Genomic DNA, 25,768 nt, shown 5'->3' on the forward strand with positions numbered 1-25,768 from the left:
GGAGAAATTGGGTGTATTTTTTTCTCTTAATGAAATTTTATTATATAAATTACTTTTTTAGCAGACAGCATTCAACTTATTGCACTACAGCACATCTGCAAATACCAAGCTGCAAGACATCCTCATAGTTTTGTATTATTCAACATAGCACTTTATACCCGGTTCAAGAGGCACTCCAAAGGGAGTGGGGAGCAGCAGGCAGCCACCAGCCTTGTCCCCACTAGAGGATTCCTAACCAGTGCATGTAGGACAGCATATGAAGACTTCTGTGGACTAGGTTTATTCTGATATCTGGTGATCAGGTAGGAAAAGTGAGGCAGTGAGATGGAAACATTCTGTTAACAAGGGAGGGGAGTTATTCAGTCTTATAACCAACTCTTGATTCAATACACATAGTGATCAGCATTAAAATGAACTCATATAGCCATTTTTATGTCCACAGGGATGTTGTCATTGTTTAGCTGGGAAGGGTTAAGGATTTTGTATGCAGCATTCATTGTGTAGCCCAAGCTTCAACACTGTCTATGCAGCTTGAGTATTATTGTGCAAAATTACAGCATGTGCTCACCATGAACAACTCCAATACAAAAAGGGTCTGATATTCATGCAACGAGTGCAATGATTTTGAGCACTGGCTTGTATTTAGTACCACAAAAATGCAACATAAGCAGCTCTCTGATCAATTGCGAGAGACATTACTTAGAATAGAGGAATACCCTTGGTTTGCAGGTATGTGATGAGAAATAGCCTCACAAGACCCTGTGCTTTTTCATACCCAATGGTCTGGGGCAATGTCTGGCTAGCGCTGCTGTGAAAAAGTCCTACTCACATTAGAAAGAAGGACCTTTTTAAGGCATCAGCAGCTCCCGCCTCCACTGCCCTCTGGAAGCAGTAAGGTCCCAGCTTTGTCTTGGAGAGGGGTCTGAAAGCTTTGGTGCTGCAAGGTCAAAGCTTGACTCACTATAATTATCACACAAAGCAGCCGCTCTCTCCACACTTCAGCCTGTTTGCCAATGGCTTTATCACCAAAACATAATCTAGAATGGCTCTATGAGCGCAAATGAGGTTTTAGATTAAGAGGTAGAGCAACAACCCCACCAAAGTCTTTATGACACCCACCAACTTTGGATGAACGGTACAAAGCTCTGGGTTCAGCCAGTGGGAAGCAAGCAGAATGAAGGCAGACAGGAAAGAGGGCTGACTGGACAAGCGAATTCGGACTCAGGCTGTTTTAGGCAGCAGAGTCAACAGTGAGAGAAAGACTTTCTTTCCTCCAAACACTTTAGAGCATGTGGCTAATTTCTAAAAGGGAAACAGAAGTAAACACCAGCACTCACTAAAATTAAACCTGCACATTGCTTAAGAGGTATGTGTTAATGGAACTAAAAGAAAAAAATAAAAGCCCCTTATAGCATCCCTTCATTCTGTGTTGTACTAGGCCAAAAGAAGAAGTAATAGTACTAAGACAGTCACATTGGAAAGCACATTCTGAGATATCTGCAGACAGAAATTTGGTGCAATAACTGGTGGTTAGGCCTTCATGAGAGCAGCAACCACAGCCTTGGCATTAAGGCTACGTAGGTCACAGTAGGTTTGTCCAGTACCCACAAATACAATTGGTTTACTAGTGATGTATGTCATCGAGATTGCAGCACCAACCTAGGATGGGAGAAGAGCACACTTTAGTTAGTTTTAGTGGACAAGCAGCAATAAGTTAATCTTAGGTGAGTTCAATGACACTGTGCTAAACAGTCATTTATACTTGTTTTTTAAAAAGTTGATGTCTTTATGACATTTGAAACATGGTGGGCTAACTATTTTTTCATGCACACATGGTTTTTCAAAAATGATTTACAAAAGAGTAGGTGGTTTATGTTTTTTTTGCAGCTGATGCTTGAGGGCCTTTGTTCTTTTGCACAAGGAACCACCACTATTTAAGAAGGCTAGAAATGTGTGCAAGATACTAAGGCCATGTCTGTAGTCCTCCAGCCTTTTGTTGGAGTGCAGCTGCCGTTATTGCTAGCCAGAACCAGCCACTGGTGAGGAATTACGAGGATACAATCTTCGCTTCTGAAGGATGACGCATTCTCCAGTATTTCTCTTAATTCCTCAGCAGATGCTGTATACATGATTCCACGCTGGTTTCATGGCTCTCAGCAAGTTGTGAATTTAATAAGATCAAAAGAACATATCATCTCAGAGAAAGCATGAAATACAGTTCCATGTTTACCTTGTCATCAATGGTGTCAAATTTAGTGAGCACTATTCCATCAATGAGGCGTGGGGCCTGAGCCATGGAATGATCAGCGAGGGCCTTGTTAAACTTGACCTGGGGTTGAAGAAGATAAGAGTGTGTGTGACTTGAAGTAATTTCTGATTTATGGCAACCTTCAGGCAAATTTTGTTCAGAGGAGTTTTGCCATTGGCTGAGAGCACTGACTTGCCCACCATCACCCAGTGGGTTTCATGGCCATGAGTTTCTAGTTGAAGAGTTTCTAGAGTCAGTCCAACATTCAGCCACTACGGTACGGCGGCTCATAAACCAGGAGAAACAACAAACTTACACTGTGTTGTGGGTAGTCTCTGAGGGAAAGCAGTGATGGCAAACCTATGGCACGCGTGCCAGAGGTGGCACTCGGAACCCTCTCTGTGGGTACATGTGCTGTCGCCCCAGCACAGAGTTGCCAGAAAGCCAGAGGGACATGGCACTTTGCAATAAAGAAGTGGGTCTTGGGTTGCAGTTTGGGCACTCGGCCTCTAAAAGGTTCACCATCACTGACCTAAAGCAATACCCTGCCAGTGCAGGAGTCCACAGCTAAAGCAACAAACTACCCAACCTCTACTTAAAAACATCCAATGAACATGAGTTGCTCACCCTCACAAGGCACCCTGTTCCACTGTGAAATAGCTCTTACTGTCACGCAGGCTTGGCTGCATCCTGATGTGCTGGATAATGGCACGGGACATTTTTTTCCCTATAGATTATATATGACTAGCACACGCGGAACTTGCCTTATGTGGCAGGGTCTGGAACGGATCCCCGCATGAGGCAAGGATGCACTGGATTTGCCACTGGATATGAATACAGTGGTGAGCCTTTGGCAGTTCCCACCACTGACCCATGTATCCAAACTGTGCATTTGTCCTGTGGGAACACATTATTCATTCTGGGCATATGAGAACTCTGTGAATGAGCCCACAAAGGAAGAGCTGGTTTGCCACCTCATGTGTTTGTATCTCAAATGAGAAAGAGTCAGAAACTCACCAGCTGATCCACAGCCTCGTTTCCCACCAAGGCTTCTCCCACAAACAGTACAAGGTCAGGGGTATTGACTGCAATGAGTTTAGCTAGAGCTGTCATCAAAGGAGCATTGTCTTGCATACGGCCAGCTGTATCCACCAAGACGACATCAAAACCTTGGTTGCGTGCTAAGGTAGAGAAAAAGAGATGAATAAAGTAAATGGAATAGGGACAATGTCAGGCTATTGCAAAGCAGCTGCTTTCTCATTTGAAATGAGTTGCTGGACAGCATCTACAAATACCTTGAATGTCTCCACTGGTGTTTTTTTTAAACATAATATAAACCCATGGTTTTTGTTCTCATCCATGTCTCACAGCAACAGAATCACCAGACAGTAGCATCCAGAGTCTCTTACACTCTGCCCAACAGCATGCCACCAATGTTATTTCAGAAAGAGAAACATTTTGCAACTGAAAGAGGACTCTGTAATTCAGTACATTTCTGCTGGCCACAAAATAAGCAGAACACCTAAGCAGTTTAGTAACCTATTGGACATGCTGCTCTTAGGTTGACTGGCTAGGCACACCTATAAACCGCACTCCTCCTCCAACAGAAATAGGTTTGTGAAGGGATTCTCTTTTCTCAAGGCAGTTCAATTTCTTTAATATTTTATAGTCTGGAAAAGAGAGCATTCAACATCTGGACTCTGGAGAGATCAAAAGGGGCCTTACCATACAGAATGGCCTCCATGGCAATGCCAGCTGCATCCTTCCCATAGCCCTTCTCATAGAGCTGGACCATGATGCGGCCATTGTGATTCTCTGGAGGATGCAAAGCGTTCAGGCGGCGAGTGTGAGTTCGCAGCTGCTCCACAGCCCCAGCACGGAACGTATCACAGGCAGCAATGAGGACGCTGAACCCGTTTTCGATGAGCCAAAAGGAAATCTGAGGGATAGATGGAAGAATGAATGCTCATGGCATACCATTCCACATCTAAGTCATGGCTGGCAAACCTACAGCCCTCTCCATGTTGGATTCTATCTCCCCTTAGCCACTATAAGGATTGCCAAAGTTGAGGGATATACTTCATCAGGATGTGGAAGAGAATTCAAAATTATTTTTAAAATCTATCAGAAGGGCCCCAAGTTTCCTATCCTTTTCATAAACAGATGCAAAGAAGACTGGCACATCCAACAGATTTTTGGCTGATTTTAAAGATGCAATCCCTTGGAAAAGGCCATGAAAATATTTCCAGGCTGAAACGTGTGGGGCGATTTTCAGTAATAAAATTGTACTTCTTTTCAGCAACGAGAGATTTTCTTTCTTTTCCACATTTCAACATTATAAACAGAACATTCATTCTAAATTTCCATGCTTTTCTGATTTCTAGAAAGTGTCTAAAACCTAGGCAGGGCTTGTGCAACCCGCAATGCAGAAATGAGAGGCAAGACCTAGCTTAATACATTAGCATGCCTGTGATTCAATTACTTATGACACTTGGATGAAAGCATGAATGTTGCATTGAAAAGCATCACTTCGTGAGTTGACAACAGTTATAAATGTTGAGACAGAGTAAAGATTTTACAGGTGCCTGTGTATAATGCTGGAATAATGTAAAAACTAAGGCTCAGGATTCTAGTGGGAACCTGTGGGTTGACTATTTTGTTTCATAAACTGAATGTGGATCACTAGCTGACCACATATAAATATAGTAATATGTAGTACTTGAGGACTCAGAAAACCTAGAGATACTCTCTTACAACTTCTCATTAGTTATGAATAAAACAAATTCCATCAGGAAAACAGAGGAGCAGTAAACATTTAGTATCAGAATTGGAGCTTCCATTCAGTAGCCCCTTAGAATGATCCTTGGCTTCTCGTCTCCCATAACTAAAACTGCAGTCTAGCATCTTGGATTATCCCAGTCCCTGTTGATCCACATTGTCTTTCTCAACCCCACAGATGCAGGCTCCACAAGTACCTTGGCCAGGTTGGTTGACTTCCCAACTCCATTGACCCCACAAAACGTAATGACATAGGGCCGATGGTGATGCTGGGCATCCATCACATCACGCAGGACATCAACACGGCGCTGGGGCTGTAGGATCTGCACCAGAGATTCTTGAAGGCCCTGCTTGACTGTTGAGGTCACCGCTAGGAAATTGGAAGCAAACTATGATGAAAGGAAACATATTTTTTTCTCCCATTCCAACATGAACAGTTTGCAAGGAGAGACCCATCTAAGTAGAGCAAGGCTGAAACATCTGTACAATAGGATACTTCCTGTTTAGGGACTATGACATTTTCTACTTCTGCTCTAGACACAGAATCAGAGTTGGAAAAGACCGCAAGGGCCCTGATCCAGTCCAGCCCCATTCTGCCATGCAGAAATTCACAATCAAAGCACCCCAACAGATGGCCATCCAGCCTCTGTTTAAAAACCTCCAAAGAAGGACATGCCTCATCTGCCCAGTCTCTGTCTTTGGTCTTTGCCCACACTATCCCTACATGCTGCTGGCAAATCAGAGTCCCAACCTCCTCCTGTTCAATAGACCAGGCATCACAGGACTGATGGCAATGTATGGTTTGAAGTCATTTTTAGAGTTTCCTCTGTAAGCCATCCCATTTCTGGAATAATACCATATTTAATAAATGGTTTATTTATACTCCAGGTCTGTTCTGATCACAGGACATTTAGGGCAGCTTTGTAATGTGAGAATAGAAAATAAGAAAAGAGGTTCCTTATATTAAATGTCTCTGTGACATGCTGTAGAACAGGAATCTGTAAAGGTTGGCCTCTGGGCTAGATGCAACCCCAGCCAGATTTTGCAGCCCCTCAACATCCTTTTTACAAAAAACTGACTAGAAAAAATGTCCACCAAGCGCTGCCAGAATGTTTCATTTTAAGCTTATTTGCAACTCACAACTTATCCCTGTTTCAAAGAATGGTCAAAAATTAACCTGAAATTGAAACCAGACATGACTTCCAATAATTTCCAGGCTGCCAGGAAAAGGCCAGTGCTGCCAGTGAAGAAAGGGCTGGTGTTCACCTTAGGCCCCACTTCTGGCACTGCTGTCATTTCCGGCTATCCAGGAAATATACAGATGGAAGTCTATACGCATAAGTCTTTAAAATTATGTACAAGCTGCAGTCTAAATTACACTGTTTCTATGCAAGGATTCAGTGCGGAACTTATGAACAGTTCTGAATTTATTCACAAGGAAAGTAATACTGCCAGCCTGGAAGTGACTGGTATATTTTGGCTATTTCAAAAGAAAGGACACTTACTAGTAAAGGTGCCCATCACTTTGCCTTCCAACTTCTTTGCAACAGATTCACACAGCTGGACAGCTATGTCAGCAGCAACATTCTTAGCTGGGGGAAGATGGGGGGAAACACCAAAACAGTGAATTCAGATGGTAATGCTCATCAGTTGTCCAGCAGAATTAATGTTTTACATGCTCCAGCTTAACTAGTACATTAATTCTAACTGTTTACCTTTCCTTCAACAAGAAGAAAGGAAGGATGCATTTATTTCTAAGCATATATATCCTGACTATTCTTTAACAAGTTTCAGGTTGCTCACAAGTTCTAGGTGACAAATAAATATGTAAGATTTTATTTTTTTAAAATCCTCTATACCACAAAATCTAAATGGACAATTCTGACAGCATGAAAACCCTAAGTGAGAGCCAGTGCAGTAGCATGGTTTGAGTGTTAGACTAGGACTCTGTGAGACCAGGATCCGAATCCCTCCCAACCATGGAAACCCAGTGAGCAAGTCACTCTCCCTCGGCCTAAAAAAAGCCATGAGGATAAAATAAATAATAAATCTTATCTTCTGAACCAATGTGGCCAAGAAAACCCTAAAAGAGGTTGCCGTAAGTTAGCATCAACTCAAAGGTACACAACAACAACAAAACCCCCAGACAACGTTGTATGCTTTTTTAGATGACCCAGCTGATCAGCCAGAATAGGGAGACCTATGTTCCAAAAACAGGGTAAACAAAATTATTCCACTTATAAGCAATTTAAGAAGAAGGTCTTGCTGCTGGCCACCATCTGCTGCCTCCCCTTTTGCCATCCCATCAGTTCACCTTGGCCTGTTACAGACTGCCAAAATAAAGCTGCTTCGGGTCTCTTTGGAGGTATGCTATTTAAATCCGGAAGCTGCACCAAAGCTGCACTCCAGTGCTTAGGAATGGAGTGTGGCTTTGGCACCACCTCCGGACTCTTAGGACCCATGCAGCATTTAAATAGCATACCTCCAAAGAGACCCAAAGCAGCTTTATTTTGGCAGTCTGTAACAGGCCCTTAGAAACTGCACCCTTTGGAACACCAGCCTTCTTGGCCCTATCTCAGGTACAGCTTTGAAGAAACTGCCAGGACCCACTGCCACCATATTGCCCCAGGACTAGCCAGCTTAGTTCCAGAGGAGCCAAAGCTTACCAATCAGGTGATCCTTCATCTTTTCCAGCACAGGCTCCATGTCCTCCCTGGTCAAGCTTTTGGAGCCCACAAGGCCTTTTAGCATCCCAAACATGCCTCCAAGGCCACCCTTCTTGGCACTAGGAACAGGAAAAAACAAGAAGGTAATGTTGCAATGTTGCAGGACAAAAATTGGTGACAAAAACCAATACTGAAACAAGCCCAGCACAAAAGCTGACATGCAATGTTTCAGAGTATCTTTTTCATACCTAACAGGCAACTGTTCACCACAGAGGTGTGATGGGAATGAAAGTTCAGTGTTTATGGCTACACAGTCTAAAAGCAGCATGTTAGCCAACTGCATGAAACTTCTACACGAATCTCTGATGGTAAACTAATACAAAGGGATCAAAAACAAGTGTATACACTCTGGCAGAATGTACACATGCTTCCCAAAACTGGTACCTGCTAGATTTGCTAGACTGTAAGTTCCATCCCCCCCCCCCCCCCAAGATCACTGGCTGAGGTTGGCAGGAGCTGGAGAGCACTGCACCATTGATGAATGGTTTATTAAACTTTATGAATTCATGGAGGCTGACAAACTAGCTAAATTATTACAAGGGGAAACAATGGAAATTGTTTGGAAAGACTGGGATCCATTTATTAAGTATTTAAAAGAACATAAAAACTCAAACTATTATTTGGGGCTAGAGAGATCTTTTGGATTCTGTTGTTACTAAATTGAGAGATGATGGAACAATGATGTTTATGAAGGAAATGTCAAGAAAGCATATACATATTACTGATTTTGTATAGGAAAGTAGCCCAAGACTCAGAAGTCCAGATTTCATTTATTTGTATGTTTGTTTACGTTAAATTTGATGTATAGAGATCCTTGTAGAGGCGGAAATGGTGGGAAAGAGAAGTTATACTTCTAGGATACCTCTTAGGAGATGTTAAGTGTTTTGTATGTTTTTGTATGTTGACAATATGTCTTGTACGTTATTTAAAGTTGAGTTAATAAAATTTGTTAAAAAGTAAAACAAAAAAGGGCACTCTGTACTCTCCTCCTTCTATAGTTGCTCTTTCTGCCCTGACAGCAAAGCACAGGTCCTGAAAAAAACAACTTTTGCCATTTCCCCATTTCCTTTGCACAAAAAGTAGCTTACACACAAGGATATAGATTGCTTTACAAAATGGAAGCTTTACCTTGTGCTTGAAGTGTTTTGAAACACTTTCTCTTCTTCTTCCATTTCCTCTTCACTCTCACATTCAATATCACGAAGAATGCCAGGCTCATGGCTGCGATCTCCAACAATCTGAATTGGAAGATGAGCCAACACAAGTTTCAGTTAGGTTCTGTATTGTGAAAACAGTCTTGGGGCATTTTAGAGTGACGCCTTCATCAAGGCAGAAGATTGCATGGGCTACAACCAACTTCATTCAACACCTAAGATATTATACTGAGATACAAATATATAAAGAACAGTGGTGGGAAATATTGTCATCCACTTGTGCTCCTTTTACATGAACAAAAGGGAAAAGTTCAGCATCTTTTGCAGGGAAGAATCTGGTTAATTTCTCTACTGTGGAATACTGAATGTAGCTGCGAACAAGGAGTTTACAGTGCTGCTTCTTCCATTGAGAATCATGTCTGGTGGACATGAAAGTCTAGTGCAGACCTGCACAATTTGACAATAGGAATTAAAATAGGTTAACTTGTTCAGGCCACAGATAGGTTTTAATTAAATATCAATCAATCAATCAATTAATTAATATTAATATTAATTCTGTCCTCCTCTGCCTGGCCCTTTCCTCAAGTGAAAGCCAAGCAGCAGAGGAGCATTGCAAGTGTTCACCCATCTTCATCCTCCACTTGGCCTTATCCTAAGGTGAAAGCCAAGCAGCAGAGGAGCCTTGTAGGACAAGTACTTGCCTGTCCTCCTCCTCAGGAGAAAGCCAGATGGTGGAAGAGCCTTACTTGGCAAGCATTTGCCCATCCTCCTCCTATGCTGCCTCACCTTCTCCTCAGGGGAAGGCTGAATGGCAGAGGAGTCTTGAAGTCATTCCACATCCTTGCAGGCCACCCAAAATCCTTTGGTGGACTGCATGTGGCCCCCAGACCGTATGTGGCATATGCCTGGTCTAGTGGAAGACATCCCAGGGCTATTTTTGGTCAACCGCCTCCAGTTGCCACCCTCTGTATAGGGTACAAGGACTGGGAAAGTGGAGTGTAGGAGCACAGTCACTCTCTGGCCCAAAGCACACAGGACAAAAGGTGTGGCTACCAGCCACTTCAGGGGCATGGCATGCAGATGACGCATGGCCAACACGTCTGGAAGCACCAGAAGCCGCTCCAAGCCGTCAGTCTGCTTCAACCCTCTGTTACACAAACTGTGCTCAGAGTTTGCGTATTATTCATTTATTTTAAAATAGATGAGGCTGCTCTTTTTGCTTTAATTTCCCCCCAACATAAACACAATATAAGGCATGTGAGCCTCCAGAGGTCAGGCTGCTACTCTCATCAGCACTCGACTGTTTGGGAGGAAGTTTTCAATGGTTTTATATTTTTAACTAAATATGTTTTTAATTATTTTACATTTTTAACTTGTCATATTAACATGATGATTTTAATTGTGTTTTTAAAACTGTAAGTTTTAAATAGCATATTTTGTGAGCTGCTTTGGGTCCAATGTCGGAGAAAGGCAGCATATAAAATAAATAAATAAATAAATAAAAGTGAGGAATGGGAGCTGCAATCCAAGAACATCTGAAGGTCACATGGTCCTGATACTACCCATATTAAAGCTGAACATGTTAAGAATGAAGTGCAATTGTGAACTCTCAAGTTAACGGCTTGTGTGAATGTGGCATCAAGTCAAGTCACACTAGCTGTGAAGGCTACTTTTGCAGCTGTACTTGAGATAAGAACACTGCAAGCAACAACTACAGCAATTTTGGAAATGTGAAGTACTATGAGTCACTTTTCATTTGCTTTGCAGCACTTCTAAGAGCTTCTGCCACTAAAGTCCTTCTATCACCCACCTTCATAGATAGCAATAATAATTGCACTTATTTCACTGACATGGAAAGAAAAGATGAGGAATTCCAACAGTCTATAATCTGACCAAATACCCCGACTAATTTTTGTGATCAGCCACAGTTGAGAAACTTTTCAGAGCTTTGCTGACACGGTCTGTATTAAAATTCTACTATGGAGCTCTACTGGCCATACATTTTCAAGGGTTGAGGGAGGAGAAAATAACTGTATGGAACTATGACAATGGCCTCAAGTAACAAAAGTAGAATGCCAAATGTTTTGAGTACCTTACCATTTCTGCATCACACTCCTCCATGGAGCAAGTGTCTGCATTTCCATTGGTAGTGGAGTTGCTATAATCAAGTATTTTGGCATTTGAGTTCCCCAGATCCCATACTCTGGGCTTCTTCCCCTTATCCTTCTGAGCATCAGGCTTTGGGGACTTGCTAAGAAAAACAGAAGAGAAGCTCCATTAAATCTCAGCAATCATGAAAAATGACATCAGTCATTTGCGGCAGTCAGCCTGAAACTTTGTAGGGCCAGAGGCAACCATATCAGTCCACATTTTGCATCTTATCTACCTCACCCTATCTGCCCAAAGAAGCACAATTGTCAAATGTGACCAATAGAACCCTAATCTAAGACAGCAGAACACATTCCTACAGTAAGGTAAGGCATTGCATTTAGGCAGAAAAAAGTGAAATCTACAGATACCGGATAGGGGATACTTGGCTTAACAACAGTACATGTGAAAGGGACCCAGCAGTTTTAGTAGACTACAAGATTAATATGAGTTTGGCTTAAAAAGCCAATGCAATTCTAGGCTACATAAGTAGTAGTGTAGTGTTTAGATCAAGGGTAGCAATAGTGTCCCTCTATTCTGATTTGGTCAGGCCTTCTGGGCACCATAATTCAAAAAGGATGTTGACAATCTGGAGGAGGAGGGTAACCAAAATCATGAATGTTCTGGGAAATATGCCCTATGAAGAGAGTCTTAAGGAACTGGGTATATTTAGCCTGCAGGAGAGAATCATAGCATCACAGAGCTGGAAGAGACCACAAGGGCCATCCAGTCCAACCCCATTCTCCCATACAGGAAATCACATTCAAAGCATCCCTAAGTGGCCATCCAGCCTCTGTTTAAAGACCTCCAAGAAAGGAGACTCCACCAAAATCTCTGAGGAAGGAGTGTATTCCTCTGTCGAACATCCCTTACTCTCGGGAAGTTCCTCCTAATGTTGAAGTGATATCTTTTTTCCTGTAGTTTCCATCCACTGTTCCAGGTCTTGATCTCTAAAGCAGCAGAAAACAAGCTTGCTTCCTCCTCAATATGACAATCCTTGAAATATTTAAACAGGGTTATCATATCACCTCTTAACCTTCTTTTCTCCAGGCTGAACATCCCCAGCTCCATAAGTCATTCCTCATAGGGCTTCATGGCTTCCACCTTTACCATTTTGATCGCCCTCCTTTGGACATGCTAAGAGGTAATATGATAGCCCTGTTTAAATATTTGAAGGGGTGTCATATTGACGATGGAGTAAGCTTATTTTCTTCAGTTCCAGAGGAGTCGGAACAATGGATGCAAGCTATAGGAAAGGAGATTCCACCTTAACATTAGGAAGAACCTCGTGAAAGTAAGAGCTGTTCAACAATGGAATATGCTTCCTCAGAGTGTGGTGGAATCTCCTTCTATGGAAGTCTTTAAACAGAGGCTGGATAGCCCTCTGTTGGGGATGCTCTGATTGTGTGTTCCTGCATGGCAGAAAGAAGTTGGACTGGTCTCTTCCAACTCTATGATTCTATGAGAATCTGGAGGGGTTCAGGTTCCCTATCCTTGTCGTACTTTGTCATTTAAACTACGTCCCAGAGCTATTCCACTTCAGGATGAAGGTAGAGGGTCATATGAGAAAATTTACCTTCAGACATAAGGAAATAAACAATTCAGCCATCCAGAAACTTAGCCTAGCCGTCTTTTCCCCGGCATGCTCGTTTCTCTAAATGAAGAGCTTATTTATTCATGGGAGAACATTCTCTCATAGAAACTACATCCTGCAGTAATGCAGCCCAGATACATTTTTTGCAAATTCAATAAGAACTAGGGCACTCACCATTTAAGGCACAAATTACCTCTGAGATCAAATAATAAACAAAATGGGTTCTCGTTAAATTTGTTGCAAAAAGCATGAGAAAAAATCACATGCGCTTTTAAACTATGCCTTGGCACACTACTTGGTCCATGAACCAACTGTACATCCCCCTGAGAAGATGCATAGAGGGTGGGGGGAGCTTATTTTTCTCACAAGTTAATGTTGTGTGTCATACACATGCATTTTTATAATAAGCACATGACCTGTATAATTTTATTTAAAAACTTTCTTTTGACATCTAGGCACACTCACGAAGGATATTCATGAAAAATATACACAGAGACATCCTCTGCATTTACAAGATGACAACACATGTAGACATTGAAGAAATGATATAGAAAAATCCTCTGGACTCTATACAAATGAAGCAATTTTTGTTGGTATTGGAGAATCAAGGACCCCTGCATATGTAGTAGTTGTATGTATTGTATTATTAAATAAAGGGCTAAATGTAGGAAAGGTGTTATAAGCAAAGCAGAGGATTGCAGTCAAGTTGCAAGAATGCTAAATCACATTGCAGTTGCTATAAAATTGGTATTCTAAAATTAAGATGGTGGCAATGTGGAAGGGATGTGAAGGTATGCTAAATTATGTTTGTTTAGGGGCTGAAGCAGATGGCCCAGGAGTGGCTTCTGGCTGCTCCAGTGCCAATCACAGTGGTACCACAGCGACAGCATGGCCTGCTTCTGAAGTGAACCCTTTTGGGACAGCTCTTGCTGCCTCAGCATGGCCACTTCCAGATGTTTTGGGGTGTGTGTCATGTAAACATCATGCCCCTGAAGCAGCTACGTAGACGCTGCTTTACTTGGCCTATCTGTTTTGGGCCTATGTTGCTCTGAAGATTTCAAAGAAATTATGCAGGAGGGAATGCTTAATGTCTCAAGCACTGTGGTTCTTTGAACTGCATCTATGAATCCATGAAGTTAATGGACTAAAATCAAAGGACTAATGTTCTCTGTCTCATAAGGAACAAAGAATATATGCATGTATAATACATGTTGCTCTGTCATTACAACATGCTGAGTAAACCTTACTCATCTTCAAATTTGGTGTCAGGACTGTTTCTACACATGGGTTCGAGAGTGAATCTGCGCAACAAACCTTAACAACCAAAGACACAAAAAAAAATTGTGGGTTTTTTGGGCTATGTGGCCATGTTCTAGAAGATTTTCTTCCTGACGTTTCGGCAGCATGGCCACATAGCCTGAAAAACCCACAAAAAACCATGGATGCCGGCCATGAAAGCCTCCGACTTCACAAAGACACAAACTGTGGATGGTGCAAATGATAGTTAACATAACTCAAATAATTTGTCATTTTTTTTTTTTTACTCTGGGCAGGAAGGAGTATCAAAGGATAGACCTCTGCAGATGTAAGGAGCACCAATTTGCAGTTACTGGCCTCACTCACTTGGACTTCTCTCCCCCCTTCATGTACTTCCTGAAGAATTCCTCCCGGTTTCTTTGCAGGATCTCATCCTTTGTCAGCTCCTCCCTGTCACCAGCTGCAACAGCAGGGTCCTGCTTGATAGGCGGGGCTGGTTTGGAAGCTGCAACTGCTTCACCTCCAGGAGCTGGGGGAAAAGAGCACTATTTCAATTAACTTTGGGCTTAACTTCAAAAGGCCTGCATAAGCTAACAGTTTAGACCTCTGGCAAGAATCCCTGGCATCCTGTTAAAAAGGGAGGGAAAAAAGCAGAAAATAAAATAAATGGGGATGGCAGAAAGAGAGAGAATAGAAAGGGACAACCCATTGCCAGCATGCAAGCTACAACAAAAGGTTCTCATATCTACAGTTGCAGGACCAGAATAAACAAACCCTGATCTCAAGATGTTTAAGGCAACAGTTGTTTTTTTAAAAAAGCTCATTTTCTCTAGTTCTGTTCACTTACTGGTACTTATGCTCCAGAAGAACATGGGTGATGGTAAAAGTCAATTCACTAAACCAAAACCAGAGAAGGAAACATCTCTCACATGGGCAAATTCAGTCACGAAAGCTCTCTTCGCTCTAGAATGTCCCCAGTTCTTGCTAAAGCAGGAGTTCGATGACAGAACCTCTGTAGCCCCATTTGGGAATTACTTATCTCACTTTCTTCCATGCACAATCTGGGAAAAGCAGCTCTTGCCACAGATTCCAGTAACCTCTCCCTCTCCCTTTGGAACTCACCTTCTTTTTTGAAACCTTTGTTTTTCTTATTTTTAGTTTTCTCTTTTGGTTTCTCTCCTCGACTTTCAATCATCGATTTCACTGTTTTTTGGGACTTTGCTGACTGTTCAAATGTCTTCATGGCAGTGGGAGCTCGGACTTTACTGCTCTCCTCTGCTTCCCTGGTTGCAAAAAACAGGTTTCATAAGTGTGTTCATTCATGGGGTACAAACCAAATTTTTTTTTCTGTGCAATTTGTTTCTCCAGCTTTCTTCTACTGCACAGTTTAAGATTTCAGCTGAAATCCTGATGGTGATGTACGCAGGCATAATGTCAAATGCCCCTTAGCAGCTACTGCAGAAGGAGGAATCCACTATCTCCTTCCTGCACTGAGCCTTTTCCCTCGTCCTTGGCCATTTAATGACTGGCGGAGGGCAGCATTGCCAAGCAGCATCTGACTCTGGTCCTACAGCTGGGCACATGCTGAAGAAGCCATCTTTCCTTTGCCATCTGTATTTTTTTCCCTTTCAAAACAAAAACCATCCTAGAATCATGTTCTGTCCACTAAAATCTGCTTATGAATTTCTCTTCTAAAAGTAAAGGGTCTGATTTAAATGTTTCCAATAGAAACTTATCCTAAAAATATAGTCAAACACTAATCTGGATCTCAGGTTTTCTAAACCTTCTATAAAAACAGAGCAACCTCCCTCCCAACATGCGCCTAATGACCAGCACAAACAAACAAAGAGCACATCCATATAAAACAAAATTTACTGTTATTGGAAATGTGCTAAGAATAAGCATTGGACTCCTGAAATTCTTTGCATGGAAGAAGATTATCATTTATGGCAGAAAAAAACCAGTTTCCTGTTTTATCCCAAACATAGCAAACTGTGGTTGGTGCATATGGTAGCTAAAGCAAAATATTAAAAATACTCTAATTTGATGTTCTTTTGTTGCCTGTTTTATTGAATCATTTCCTGTATTGCTATGCATTTTATATGTATTATCCTACTAGAGCAGCAGGCTAACTCCAACAGGCCTCCCTGGAAGAAGTTTACCCATCCATTAAGAAGCCATGCCCTCCCTCGTGTCCATCTGCCTTGGTCCAGGCCACGGAGGTAGAGAAGAACTGCTGGCCCTCATCCCTTTCCCCTCCACCACTCTCTTCTTCTTTTGTGTCATGTCTTTTTAGATTGTAAGCCTGAGGGCAGGGAACCGCCTAATGAAAAGATTGTATGTACAGCGCCGTGTAAATTTACAGCGCTTTATAAATAAAGGTTAATAATAATAATAATCTAATCCTTATCTGATCATTTCTCTTTCATAAAATTAGGACTGCCATCCATTATCATGTGGTGTGCCTCAGGATTTGGATCTACCCCTCATGCTGTTTAATATTTACATTAAACCTCTGGGAAAGGTCATTCAGCTTTTTGTCTTGCAGTGTCATGACACACCACACTTTCCATCCAACTCCAAGGAAGCTGTTTCTTTACTAAGCCAGTGTATGCTATCAGTAATGGACTGGATGAGGGTGAACAAACTGAAACTTAATCCAGACAAGGCATAGGTGTTCCTGGTCAATCAGAAAGCAGATCAGGGAATAGGAACTCAGCATGTGGTGGATGGGGCTATACCTCCCCCCCAAATCTCAGGCTCAGATTGTGTGCCTGATCTGCACCTGGATGTCCGGGTCTCAGCAATGGCCAGAAGTGCATTTCCACAGTTAAAACTAGTGCTCTGGCTTTGGTGACACATCTCATCTGGACTACTGTAACATACTCTATGTGGGGCTGCCTTTAGAAACTCTTAGGAAACTTCAGAGATCCAAAATGTTGCAGCCAGGCTGTTGACTGGGGCTGGGGACAAGGATCATGTGACACCCCCTGGTTGAACCAGCTACACTGGCAACTGGTTCATTTCCAGGCAGAATTCCAAGTGCTGGTTGTGATCTTTGAAGCCCTACACAGCTTGGGTCCACACTGTCTGAAAGACAGTATCTCCTGATATAAGCCAGGTTGTGTGTTAGGGTTTACGGGGGGGGGGGGGTTCTTAGTCCCACCACCCTTGCAGGCCCAACGGGTAGGGACTCGCGAAGGAGCCTTCCCTGTGACTGTTTTTATGGGAGTCCAATTGGCCCCTTCTCTTCTGTCTTTCTGCTGAAGACTTTATTTAGGCACAGCTTTTGAATTTTAATTATGGAGTTCGAGTGTATGTGTCTCTAATGTGGTGCACTGCACTTTTAACATTTTTAATCTTTTTGTAGAAATCATGTTGTAAACCTGTTTTAACCATGGTTTTAATGACATTTAATTCTCTCTTAACACTTTGTCATTAATGTTTTAATTGCCTTTTTAAAAAACTATTAAGTCTTCTTAGAGGCCATTTGGGAGAAAAGCGAGATATAAGTGCAATAAATAAATAAGTAGTTTCAATTTTTTTCCTCTTAAACCTGAATGCAATGTGTCAACTCAAGGCTTGTCATGGAACATTAGCATAATGCTTTTCTTAATTGTTAAGTTTGAATGTAGAAAATACTATTTTACAAGGACACAGAGACTTGTTCTGGGATGTCACACCTCTTGAGCTTTGTTCCAGAGAAATAATTCTCAATAAAGAATTCAGCTGAAACAAATCCAATTTTGATTTTGTTAAAAAAGATCTGTTTTTCACCAGACAGTTTCCCTTCTCTAGCTATGAATACTGCTTCCCCTCCTAAAGGAGCAAACTGTCCCCATGGCAGCCCACTTAAAGACTTCACCACTGAGTAGCCTAGTGATTGCAATTACTGTACAGTTGCTAAAGCCAGCAGAGAGTGATGAGTGTGCACACTGCTACCAGTAATCTTCATCAGATCTGCCCCGCAGGTTTTCAGGATGCAATAAACCAGACTTGGCTATGGTTGGGAAACCAATGCTTACTAGGCTTAGTTTCAATGGTTTCCTCCAAACACTTAAGGCACATATCTAACCTGCTGAAGTGTGACTAATGAAAGGTATTTTTCTGTTACCGTAGGAGACGTAAAAAATCTTCTTTAAAATCAAAGGTGCCATTGAGAATCCCAAGGGTTCCCTTCTGTTGAAACTCATTTCGATATTTGTCTCGGAACTCCTTATGGACATCATCTATCAACTTATCTACATAGGTTAAAGTCAGGATTTTCTGAAATCCAACCTACAAGAAGAACAAATATTGTTACTAAGAGAACCAGAAGTCTCACATTGACAATGATCACATATAATTGTTACCATTTCTTCAGAATGACACCATGGCCTGTTACAGACAGCCAAAATAAAGCTGTTTCGAGTCACAGTGGAGGTATGGTGTTTCAATGATGCATGCGTCCTAAGAGTCCAGAAGTTGCACCAAAGCCACGCTCCCGCCCTAAGGACTGGAGCATGGCTTTGGTGTGGCTTCTGGACTCTTAGGACGCATGCATCATTGAAACACCATACCGCCACTGTGACTCGAAGCAGCTTTATTTTGGCTGTCTGTAACAGGCCCATGTGAGTAATGCACAGCCCACTCCTCCCACTTTCAATAATAATAATAGAATTTATTTATACTCCACTCAATCACTAGGAATCCAGGCAGCTTACAACAGTAAGAAAATACAAAGCAATAGCAATACACATAAGATAATAAAGAAATATAACATAGCGATACATAGCAAAAAAACATAACAATAACAGTAATATTGTAGCAATTCAATAATGACAAAAGCCTAACACTGATTATTACATTCAAATCAATAATTATCAAAAATAATTCCCCATTTCCAACCCCTCATTGGAAAAAATAACAAGCAGATGCCAATAAACAATGAAATAATAAAGGAAATACAGTACAGTACAAGTTACAACTTTACTGTCAATGAAATTACAATAAAAGAATTACAATCTAACAACCTGAAAAGAGGGAGACTAAAAATTAGCAACAAGATAATGTTCTTCTTAGTATTGCCCGAAGCTTTATAGACCAACGCCCAAGCTGAGTTGGTCCAGGGCTGGAGGAGGGGGCAGGATGTTAAAGAGCCCTCCCTCCCTCAGTCCTCCATTTTCCTCCTGGCAGTCCATGACTGGGAATTAATAGGTAAGGAAATGCATTATGCCATATCAAGACCAGCCTTCACGTGTATCAAGACCAGTGCAACTGAACCAACCATGATTCATAAATCAACAATTTGGGGGTTAAATCTGCTTTATAAACTTGGCTTGTTTGGATGCACTTAACCATAATCCCAGGCTCAGATATCTCTTCCGGGTATGTTTACTCACTCATGTGAACAGTAGGCTGCACACACCCAACAGCAATTTCCTCAACAAAGGGGTTTTTTAAACATATTGTTACATGCAAAGGTAGCATTAATTAGTTAAAAAGGGGCTATCTCTCAATTGAAGTCTAACTCTTCTGAATAATCCAAACACAAGATGTTGCCCTTGTCATGAAGTCTGATACAAGACTGATGTTCCATAGAATGTACTCCAAATCACAGGAAACAAAAAGGACATTCTGAAACCTTTAGCAATAATACATCCCCAATGAGTGTTCTCTATTTCAGAACTCTGTTTCCATTCCTGTAGTATTTTGGAAATGGATTTTTAAACAGATTAAAGTCCATAATAACTCACTTACCACAAAGACAAGCTCAAACTGATTGTTCTCCATTTCAGAACTCTGTTTCCATTCCTTTAGTATTTTGGAAATGGATTTTTAAACAGATTAAAGTCCATAATAGCTCACTTACCACAAAGACAAGCTCAAACTGATTGTCCAGTTTATATTTCAGTGTAAGGGCTTCATGGGTGAAAGAGTTACTCCCACCTCGCTCCTGAGAAGACAAGGAAGCAATATATTAGAAGAAGCCAATGGGAAGGTCAAACCCTGCACTGCAGGAACTGTCAAGATTAGGGTTCTACTGTCCCGACCCCCATTCAGTAGAGTTAGTGCTTTGCTGGCTGTCAGTGCTTTGCAGGAGGGTTGGGGGAAATAGCTTGGCTATTCCAGAAGGTTCTGAATATGCTCTGCGCAGGCATAGGAATACCCCAATTGTGTGAATTCACAGATGGTCACTCAACAGTGACGGGTAAGCAACCTGTCCTTTCATTCCGCAGACCTCTGCTATTTCACCTCTACAGAGCCTTTTCCTAGCCTAAACCCCCTAACGGCATCAAATCCTAGCTGATCTTGGAGGCTAAGCAGGGTCAGTCCTGATTAGTACTTGTATGGGAGACTGCCAACGAATACCAGGTGCTCTAAGCTAGATTTCAGAGGAAGGAACTGCCAAAACCAGTTCTGACAATTCCTTGTTTAAGAAAACCCTATGACATACATGGGGTCACCATAAATCAACAAGCAATCTGAAGGTCCATACACACACTTCTTTTATCTATTATAAGCCATGAATCTACAGAAAAAATACTGCTTTTTGTACTAGGTAACACAGGCATTGAATAAATAAATGCAACATACCTGTCTGAACTGACAAGTCAATGGTAAGCCCACATTTGTACGTATATGTTTCAATAGAAAGACATGTGAGTTATGAAGAAAGGGCAAGCAAAACCAATTCAAGTCAATGAGGCTGATCTCAGGTTAAAATAATATACAGTAGGCCCTTCTTATACAACACATTTGTTATACATGAATTCAAGCATCCACAGCTTGAAAAGGTTCAAATAAAGTTGAAATTTCAAATATCAAACCTTGATTTTCCATTTTTATAAGGGACATCATTTTGCTATGTCATTATATTTAATGGGACTTGAGCATACACGGATTTTTTTATCCACGGGGGAATCTTGAAACCAAACCCCAGCGGATAACAAGGGCCCACTGTATTCAGTTAGAATTAAATCTCAGTGGTCTTCTAACAGCCTACATATATAATAAAAATAAAAATAAATAAAACTTTTATTTATATCCCGCTTATTTGTAAGAAACACGAACGTTGGTACTTACCCGTGATACGTTCATTTCCAGCAGACGAGGGTCCTAGCATCCTGTATTCTGGGTTAAGCTCCTACTATTCGCTCCTGTAGGCAGGGACAATAAACAAAAGACCAGCCCCTATATAGGGAGGAGCTAACCCCCCTGGGCCTCAGTCAATAACAAGCCAAGCGACTAGTAAGATAAATCAAGGAACTGAACTTTAGTAACATCAGCTAAGGGTTAACTAGAACACCTTAGAAAAAACTAGTCCAAGAACAAACAAGAACTCAGAAAAACCAATCCAGCAACAAGAAGAACAAAGCAGGTCCACCAACAGGAAGGCAGGGTCGGAGGCCGGAGGCAGCACCCGGGTGGGCAGGATGCTAGGACCCTCATCTGCTGGAAATGAACGTATCGCGGGTAAGTACCAACGTTTGTTTTCCCAGCAGACAGGGTCCTAACCTCCTGTATTCTGGGATTTACAAAAGCCCTCTCGAACTGGGAGGGAAGTGCTACTAGGAGACTGTGGCCCCCGACACAATCTGTTGGAGGACCCTCCTTACAAATGACGCCTCAGCAGACTGAGACACGTCCAGTTTGTAATGTCTTATGAAGGTCAAAGGCGACTTCCATGTGGCCGCCCTGCAAATGTCTGACTGGGAGGCGCTAGTGGCCAGAGCTACAGAGGTAGATGCACTCCTGGTTGAGTGCGCCATCACCCCCTCAGGTGGAGTGAGATCAAGCGTTCGGTAGCTCTCTTGAATACAAGACCTGATCCACCTACTCAAAGGCAGATACCTTGCACCCCAAAGAGCCCAGGAGAAAAGGAAATGAACAACATTTCAGATGACCTTAAGGTTGAAGTCCTCTTGATGTAGATTTTTAGGGCTCTGCACACATCCAATGTGTGCCAGGTCTTTTCCAAGTCCTTCTTAGGATTGGGGCAGAATGAAGGCAGGAGAATGTCCTGTGATACCTGAAAGGCTGAATTGACCTTAGGCATGAAGGTAGGATCTGGACGAAGGCACACTGAGACTGGCCTAAAAATACACAAGTCTTTACGTACTGACAGGGCCCCAGCTCTGACACCTATCTGGTGGAGGTAATGGCCATGAGGAAGATGACCTTGAGGGAGAGGTGTTTGAGGGAGGCCTCCTGAAGGGAGCATTAGATCTGGCAAAGGTTCCTTGCTGGCTAGAGAGAGAGAGGGCCCCTGGTACTCACCTCTTCTCCTGTGTCTTCTGGCTGGCTTGCCTCTCTGACCTTGGCCCTGTTTCAGGCTGTGCAGAGGTGATGCAGAGAAATCCTTTGCCATGGCTTTTGGATGGCCTGTCCTCTGAACTCTGGCCCCAATGGGCTGAGCAGAGATGCTGAGAAGCGAAGTTTCCATGACTTCTGGCCCGTTTCCTCACTGATCCCTGGCCTTAAACAGGCTGGGCAGAGGTGATGTGGAGAAACAGAGACATGGAGGGGAAACCCCTCATCCTCTGTTCCCACAGCTCCCATGTGCTGCAATGCTGTTTACAGAAATCTCCTGTGCTCCCATCATGAAAGGTGGGCAGCTTTGGAGGAGAGGGAGATTCATTGGCAAAACCAAGACCTTTCTCCAATCCTGGGAGCCCTTGCCATATTAAGTCTTTCTTCATGCTTCCAATGCAGCAAGAGAGAAAGGACTGGAGTGGCTGTAGTGAAGAAACAGCAGAGCAACAGCAAACACATCCCAGTGGGTCGCCTTCTGAAGCCAGCTCCCTCTGTTAAGCTGGCAGACCCTGAGCTAGGGAAGCCTGAGCTTAGGATGACCCTTAGCCAGTGCTCTTGGGGTCCTCTGCCATAGCCACCACCAAGGAAGGAGGGAAAGGCAGGAGAGAGGAGAAGAAGGGAAAGCCAAGAAAGCTCTCAAACCGCTTTCGGAGAAAGGAAAAACTTTGCTGGCTCTAAGAGACACATCCTGCTAGGAGCGTAGGCAGGAACAAGACTGAGGCCCAGGGGGATTAGCTCCTCCCTATATAGGGGCCGGTCTTTTGTTTATTGTCCCTGCCTACAGGAGCAAATAGGAGGAGCTTAACCCTGAATACAGGAGGTTAGGACCCTGTCTGCTGGGAAAAAATCAAAGCAGCTTCCAACAATTAAAACATACAGATAAACTGAAATAGTAATGATACAAATATATACAATCTATACTTAAACTTACGATACATTACAATTAAATGCAGAAAAAAATAGAGCTGATATTCCTTATTCCTCTAATATTATTATTATACAACTATATAAAGTTAATTATATTATAGTCCTTTCATTATCTATCGATTTCTTAAATAAATATATCTATTGTAATACTATCTCATATATATATTTGAGAGAATGGCAATGGCAAACCTCCTTTGAGCATACCTGGCCAAGAAAACTCCATGATAGGTAAGTCAGAAATGACTTGAATCACAGAGTTGAAAGAAACCACAAGGTCCGTCCAGTCCAACTCTCTGGCACACAACAACAACAACACAATCCAGTTAATTGCCTTCGACTCACTGGGACCCTATGAACGAGAGACCTCCAGATCACCCAATGCTCAACTGCTCTGGCAGATTCACGGCTGTGGCTTCTCTGATTGAGTCTATCCATCTGAAATGTCGTCTTGCTCTTTTCTTATTGCCCTCTACTTTACCAAGAATTATAGTACTCTCATCCCTCCATATTTGTGGCTTTGATCATTAACGGATTTGATTAATATGTTCTCTCTACGAATATCCAGTGCAACTCTATGATCAGCTTTAACTAAAATTTGCACTGTAAGACCTAGAGATTCCTAGAGAACCCACTCTACTAGGCCTTTGTAGCTCCTCCGGCGCAGTTCTATGGTCAGTGTCTGTTGGCCGCTGACCACAGAGTTGTGCTGGAGGACCTAGAGACTCCTAGAGAGGTGTCCTCTCAGGTAAAAACGTGGTGTTTTTGTTATTTGTGGTTTTTTAACATAGTCACAGGGGTCTTGTGCCCTAACCCCAGCCAATGTGGAGGGATGAGTGTCTTTAGTCCTTTCTTCTCCCTCTTTGCCATCTGACATCAGAGGAGAGAAAGGCCAGCCAGCTCCATCAGGCCTGGCCTAAAGGAAGAAGCAGGGCCCTCCTGGCTCCAGTCCCTCTGCCTTGGTCCAGGCCTCCGAGGGAGAGGAGGACTGCTGGACCTGATCCCTTTCCCTTCTCCTTTTGTGTCTGGTCTTTTTAGAAGGGAAACCTGTGGGCAGAAAATGTCTAATTCACTATTTGTAAGTCTGCTGTGAGAGACTTTCTGGCTGAATACAGTAAATAAATACAACTGCCTCCTCAGTTTAGTCCTCTGTGCTTCCAGGGAGAGTTCGGGCCTGACGTTTGGGTCTTTTTAGTGCCTCTCCAAAGGTGCCTATTGCTTCCCTCCTCTTGCCAGCTTCCTCTCACAAACACACACAGAAATGGGGAAAGCTGCGTTTCAAACAATTTCACCTTTTTATAAGCAACCTAATTGAATATTGTAACAATTTAATTCTGTGTTAATGTATCACTTTCCGACATTTTAAATTGTACGGGGCCCAGATCTGTGTAACTTTGCAGCACGATTTAAATAAGGCTTAAATAAAGCAGGCCTCCAAAGACGGATAGATAGCCCTTCCGCCTTCAAGGTCCGCTCCGTTTCGATTACTCCAGAATTACGCCGCTGACGTAACTATTTTGATGGTCGGACTGTTATTATCTCTAATTGCGGGAGGGTTTTAGGGGTTAATTGTAATTTTTGTATTGTGTCTTTGTATTTTTTATGATGTTGTATTTTTATTACGTTGTAATCCTGCTTTGATCTTCAGGGAGAGGCAGGAAACATAAACAAATCACATTATTATTATTATTATCATGAAGAACAACAATAATAAAGGAGCAGGATTATAAATCAATAAATATAATAATAATAATAATAATAATAATAATCTGATAGCATGAACAATCCTAACATTAGTATTTATTGTTTTGGGATGCCATCTAATTCCAAGACCTACAGACTGATGGATTGTTTTAACTGCTTCTTAGGGTATTGTTTCGTTGTGTGTGTGTGTGTATTGTGAGCTGCCTTGGGTCCCAACGGGGAGAAAGATGGGCGACCAAAGGCCGCCGCCAGACACCCGAAGCACACTGCAGCAGGACGGAGCCAGTTCGAGGCCGGTTTAACCGCTCAGTGCCAGGGAATTCTGGGAAGTGTAGTTCTGTGAGGCACGGAGCCTTCTCCGCCAGAGGGAGCTCTGCTGCCATAACAAACTACAACTCCCAGGGTTCCCTAGCCCTGATCCAGAGCAGCCCAAGCGGCCTCGAACTGGGCTATGGTTGTTTCTGGGCGTGTTTTGGAAGAGAGACCCAGCCCCGAGGGAGGCGAGGCGAGGGGCTCACCTGGAGCAGGACCGAGCGGATGAGCGCGTTGACGGGCGCCGTGCAGGCCGCCGCCGCGGGGCCCCGCACCCCTTGGAAGCACCAGAGCACCAGGCCTCCCTTGCTGAAGATAGTGAAGAAGTCGAGCATGGCGCCGCCGGGGCTCCGGGCCTGGCGCCGGGGGAAAGGGAGACCGAGGGGCGACAGGGAACCAGCCCACGTCACATTAGCCTTCAGCCGTTTGGCTCACTTCCGCCGGAAGCGGCTCGTGTTAGGAAGAGGTGGGACCGCGTCGAAAAGGGAGAATGTGATTGGACCGCGCAACGTTCCGAGGACCATAGAGACTTGGGCAAGAGCGGCGAGTAGTGCGGCTACGTCGGCCTCGGGGGCGGGGTTAGGATGACGTCAGCGGGACGCGTAGTCATTGATTTGTGGGTGCGAAG

At 42.9% G+C, this 25,768-nt stretch overlaps 1 protein-coding gene across 2 annotated transcripts; it reads right to left on the minus strand.

The window, feature by feature from the left end:
• Window positions 1–14: 14 nt before the first annotated feature.
• On the minus strand, window positions 15–25,592 carry SRPRA (SRP receptor subunit alpha). Of its 2 annotated transcripts, XM_042471873.1 has the most exons (14): window positions 25,347–25,592; window positions 19,757–19,840; window positions 18,020–18,183; window positions 15,028–15,188; window positions 14,272–14,434; window positions 11,004–11,157; window positions 8,881–8,990; window positions 7,693–7,811; window positions 6,532–6,618; window positions 5,224–5,396; window positions 3,974–4,187; window positions 3,266–3,429; window positions 2,231–2,329; window positions 15–1,659 (listed from the first exon to the last, which is right to left on the minus strand). In XM_042471873.1, exons 1-14 carry the CDS (start codon window positions 25,473–25,475, stop codon window positions 1,531–1,533), a joined length of 1,950 nt encoding a protein of 649 aa, XP_042327807.1. In that variant the 5' UTR covers window positions 25,476–25,592; the 3' UTR covers window positions 15–1,530. The 2 variants fall into 2 exon arrangements, with proteins under 2 accessions (XP_042327807.1, XP_042327808.1); XM_042471874.1 differs by lacking the exons at window positions 19,757–19,840; window positions 25,347–25,592 and adding an exon at window positions 19,645–19,689.
• Between the last annotated feature and the right edge of the window lie 176 nt (window positions 25,593–25,768).

The sequence above is a fragment of the Sceloporus undulatus genome, chromosome 6 (genome assembly GCF_019175285.1).
Source record: "Sceloporus undulatus isolate JIND9_A2432 ecotype Alabama chromosome 6, SceUnd_v1.1, whole genome shotgun sequence".
In the NCBI taxonomy this organism is placed as follows: domain Eukaryota; kingdom Metazoa; phylum Chordata; class Lepidosauria; order Squamata; family Phrynosomatidae; genus Sceloporus; species Sceloporus undulatus.

What these genes read in the sequence shown, in the direction of transcription:
- SRPRA (XM_042471873.1), bottom strand. Translation starts at nt 25,475, where the DNA reads ATGCTCGACTTCTTCACTATCTTCAGCAAGGGAGGCCTGGTGCTCTGG. An exon ending in AGTCAACCAACCTGGCCAAG is followed by an intron (nt 4,188 to 5,223) that starts GTACTTGTGGAG and finishes TCTATCCCTCAG; the next exon opens with ATTTCCTTTTGGCTCATCGA. An exon ending in TTGACACCATTGATGACAAG is followed by an intron (nt 1,660 to 2,230) that starts GTAAACATGGAA and finishes CTCCCATCCTAG; the next exon opens with GTTGGTGCTGCAATCTCGAT.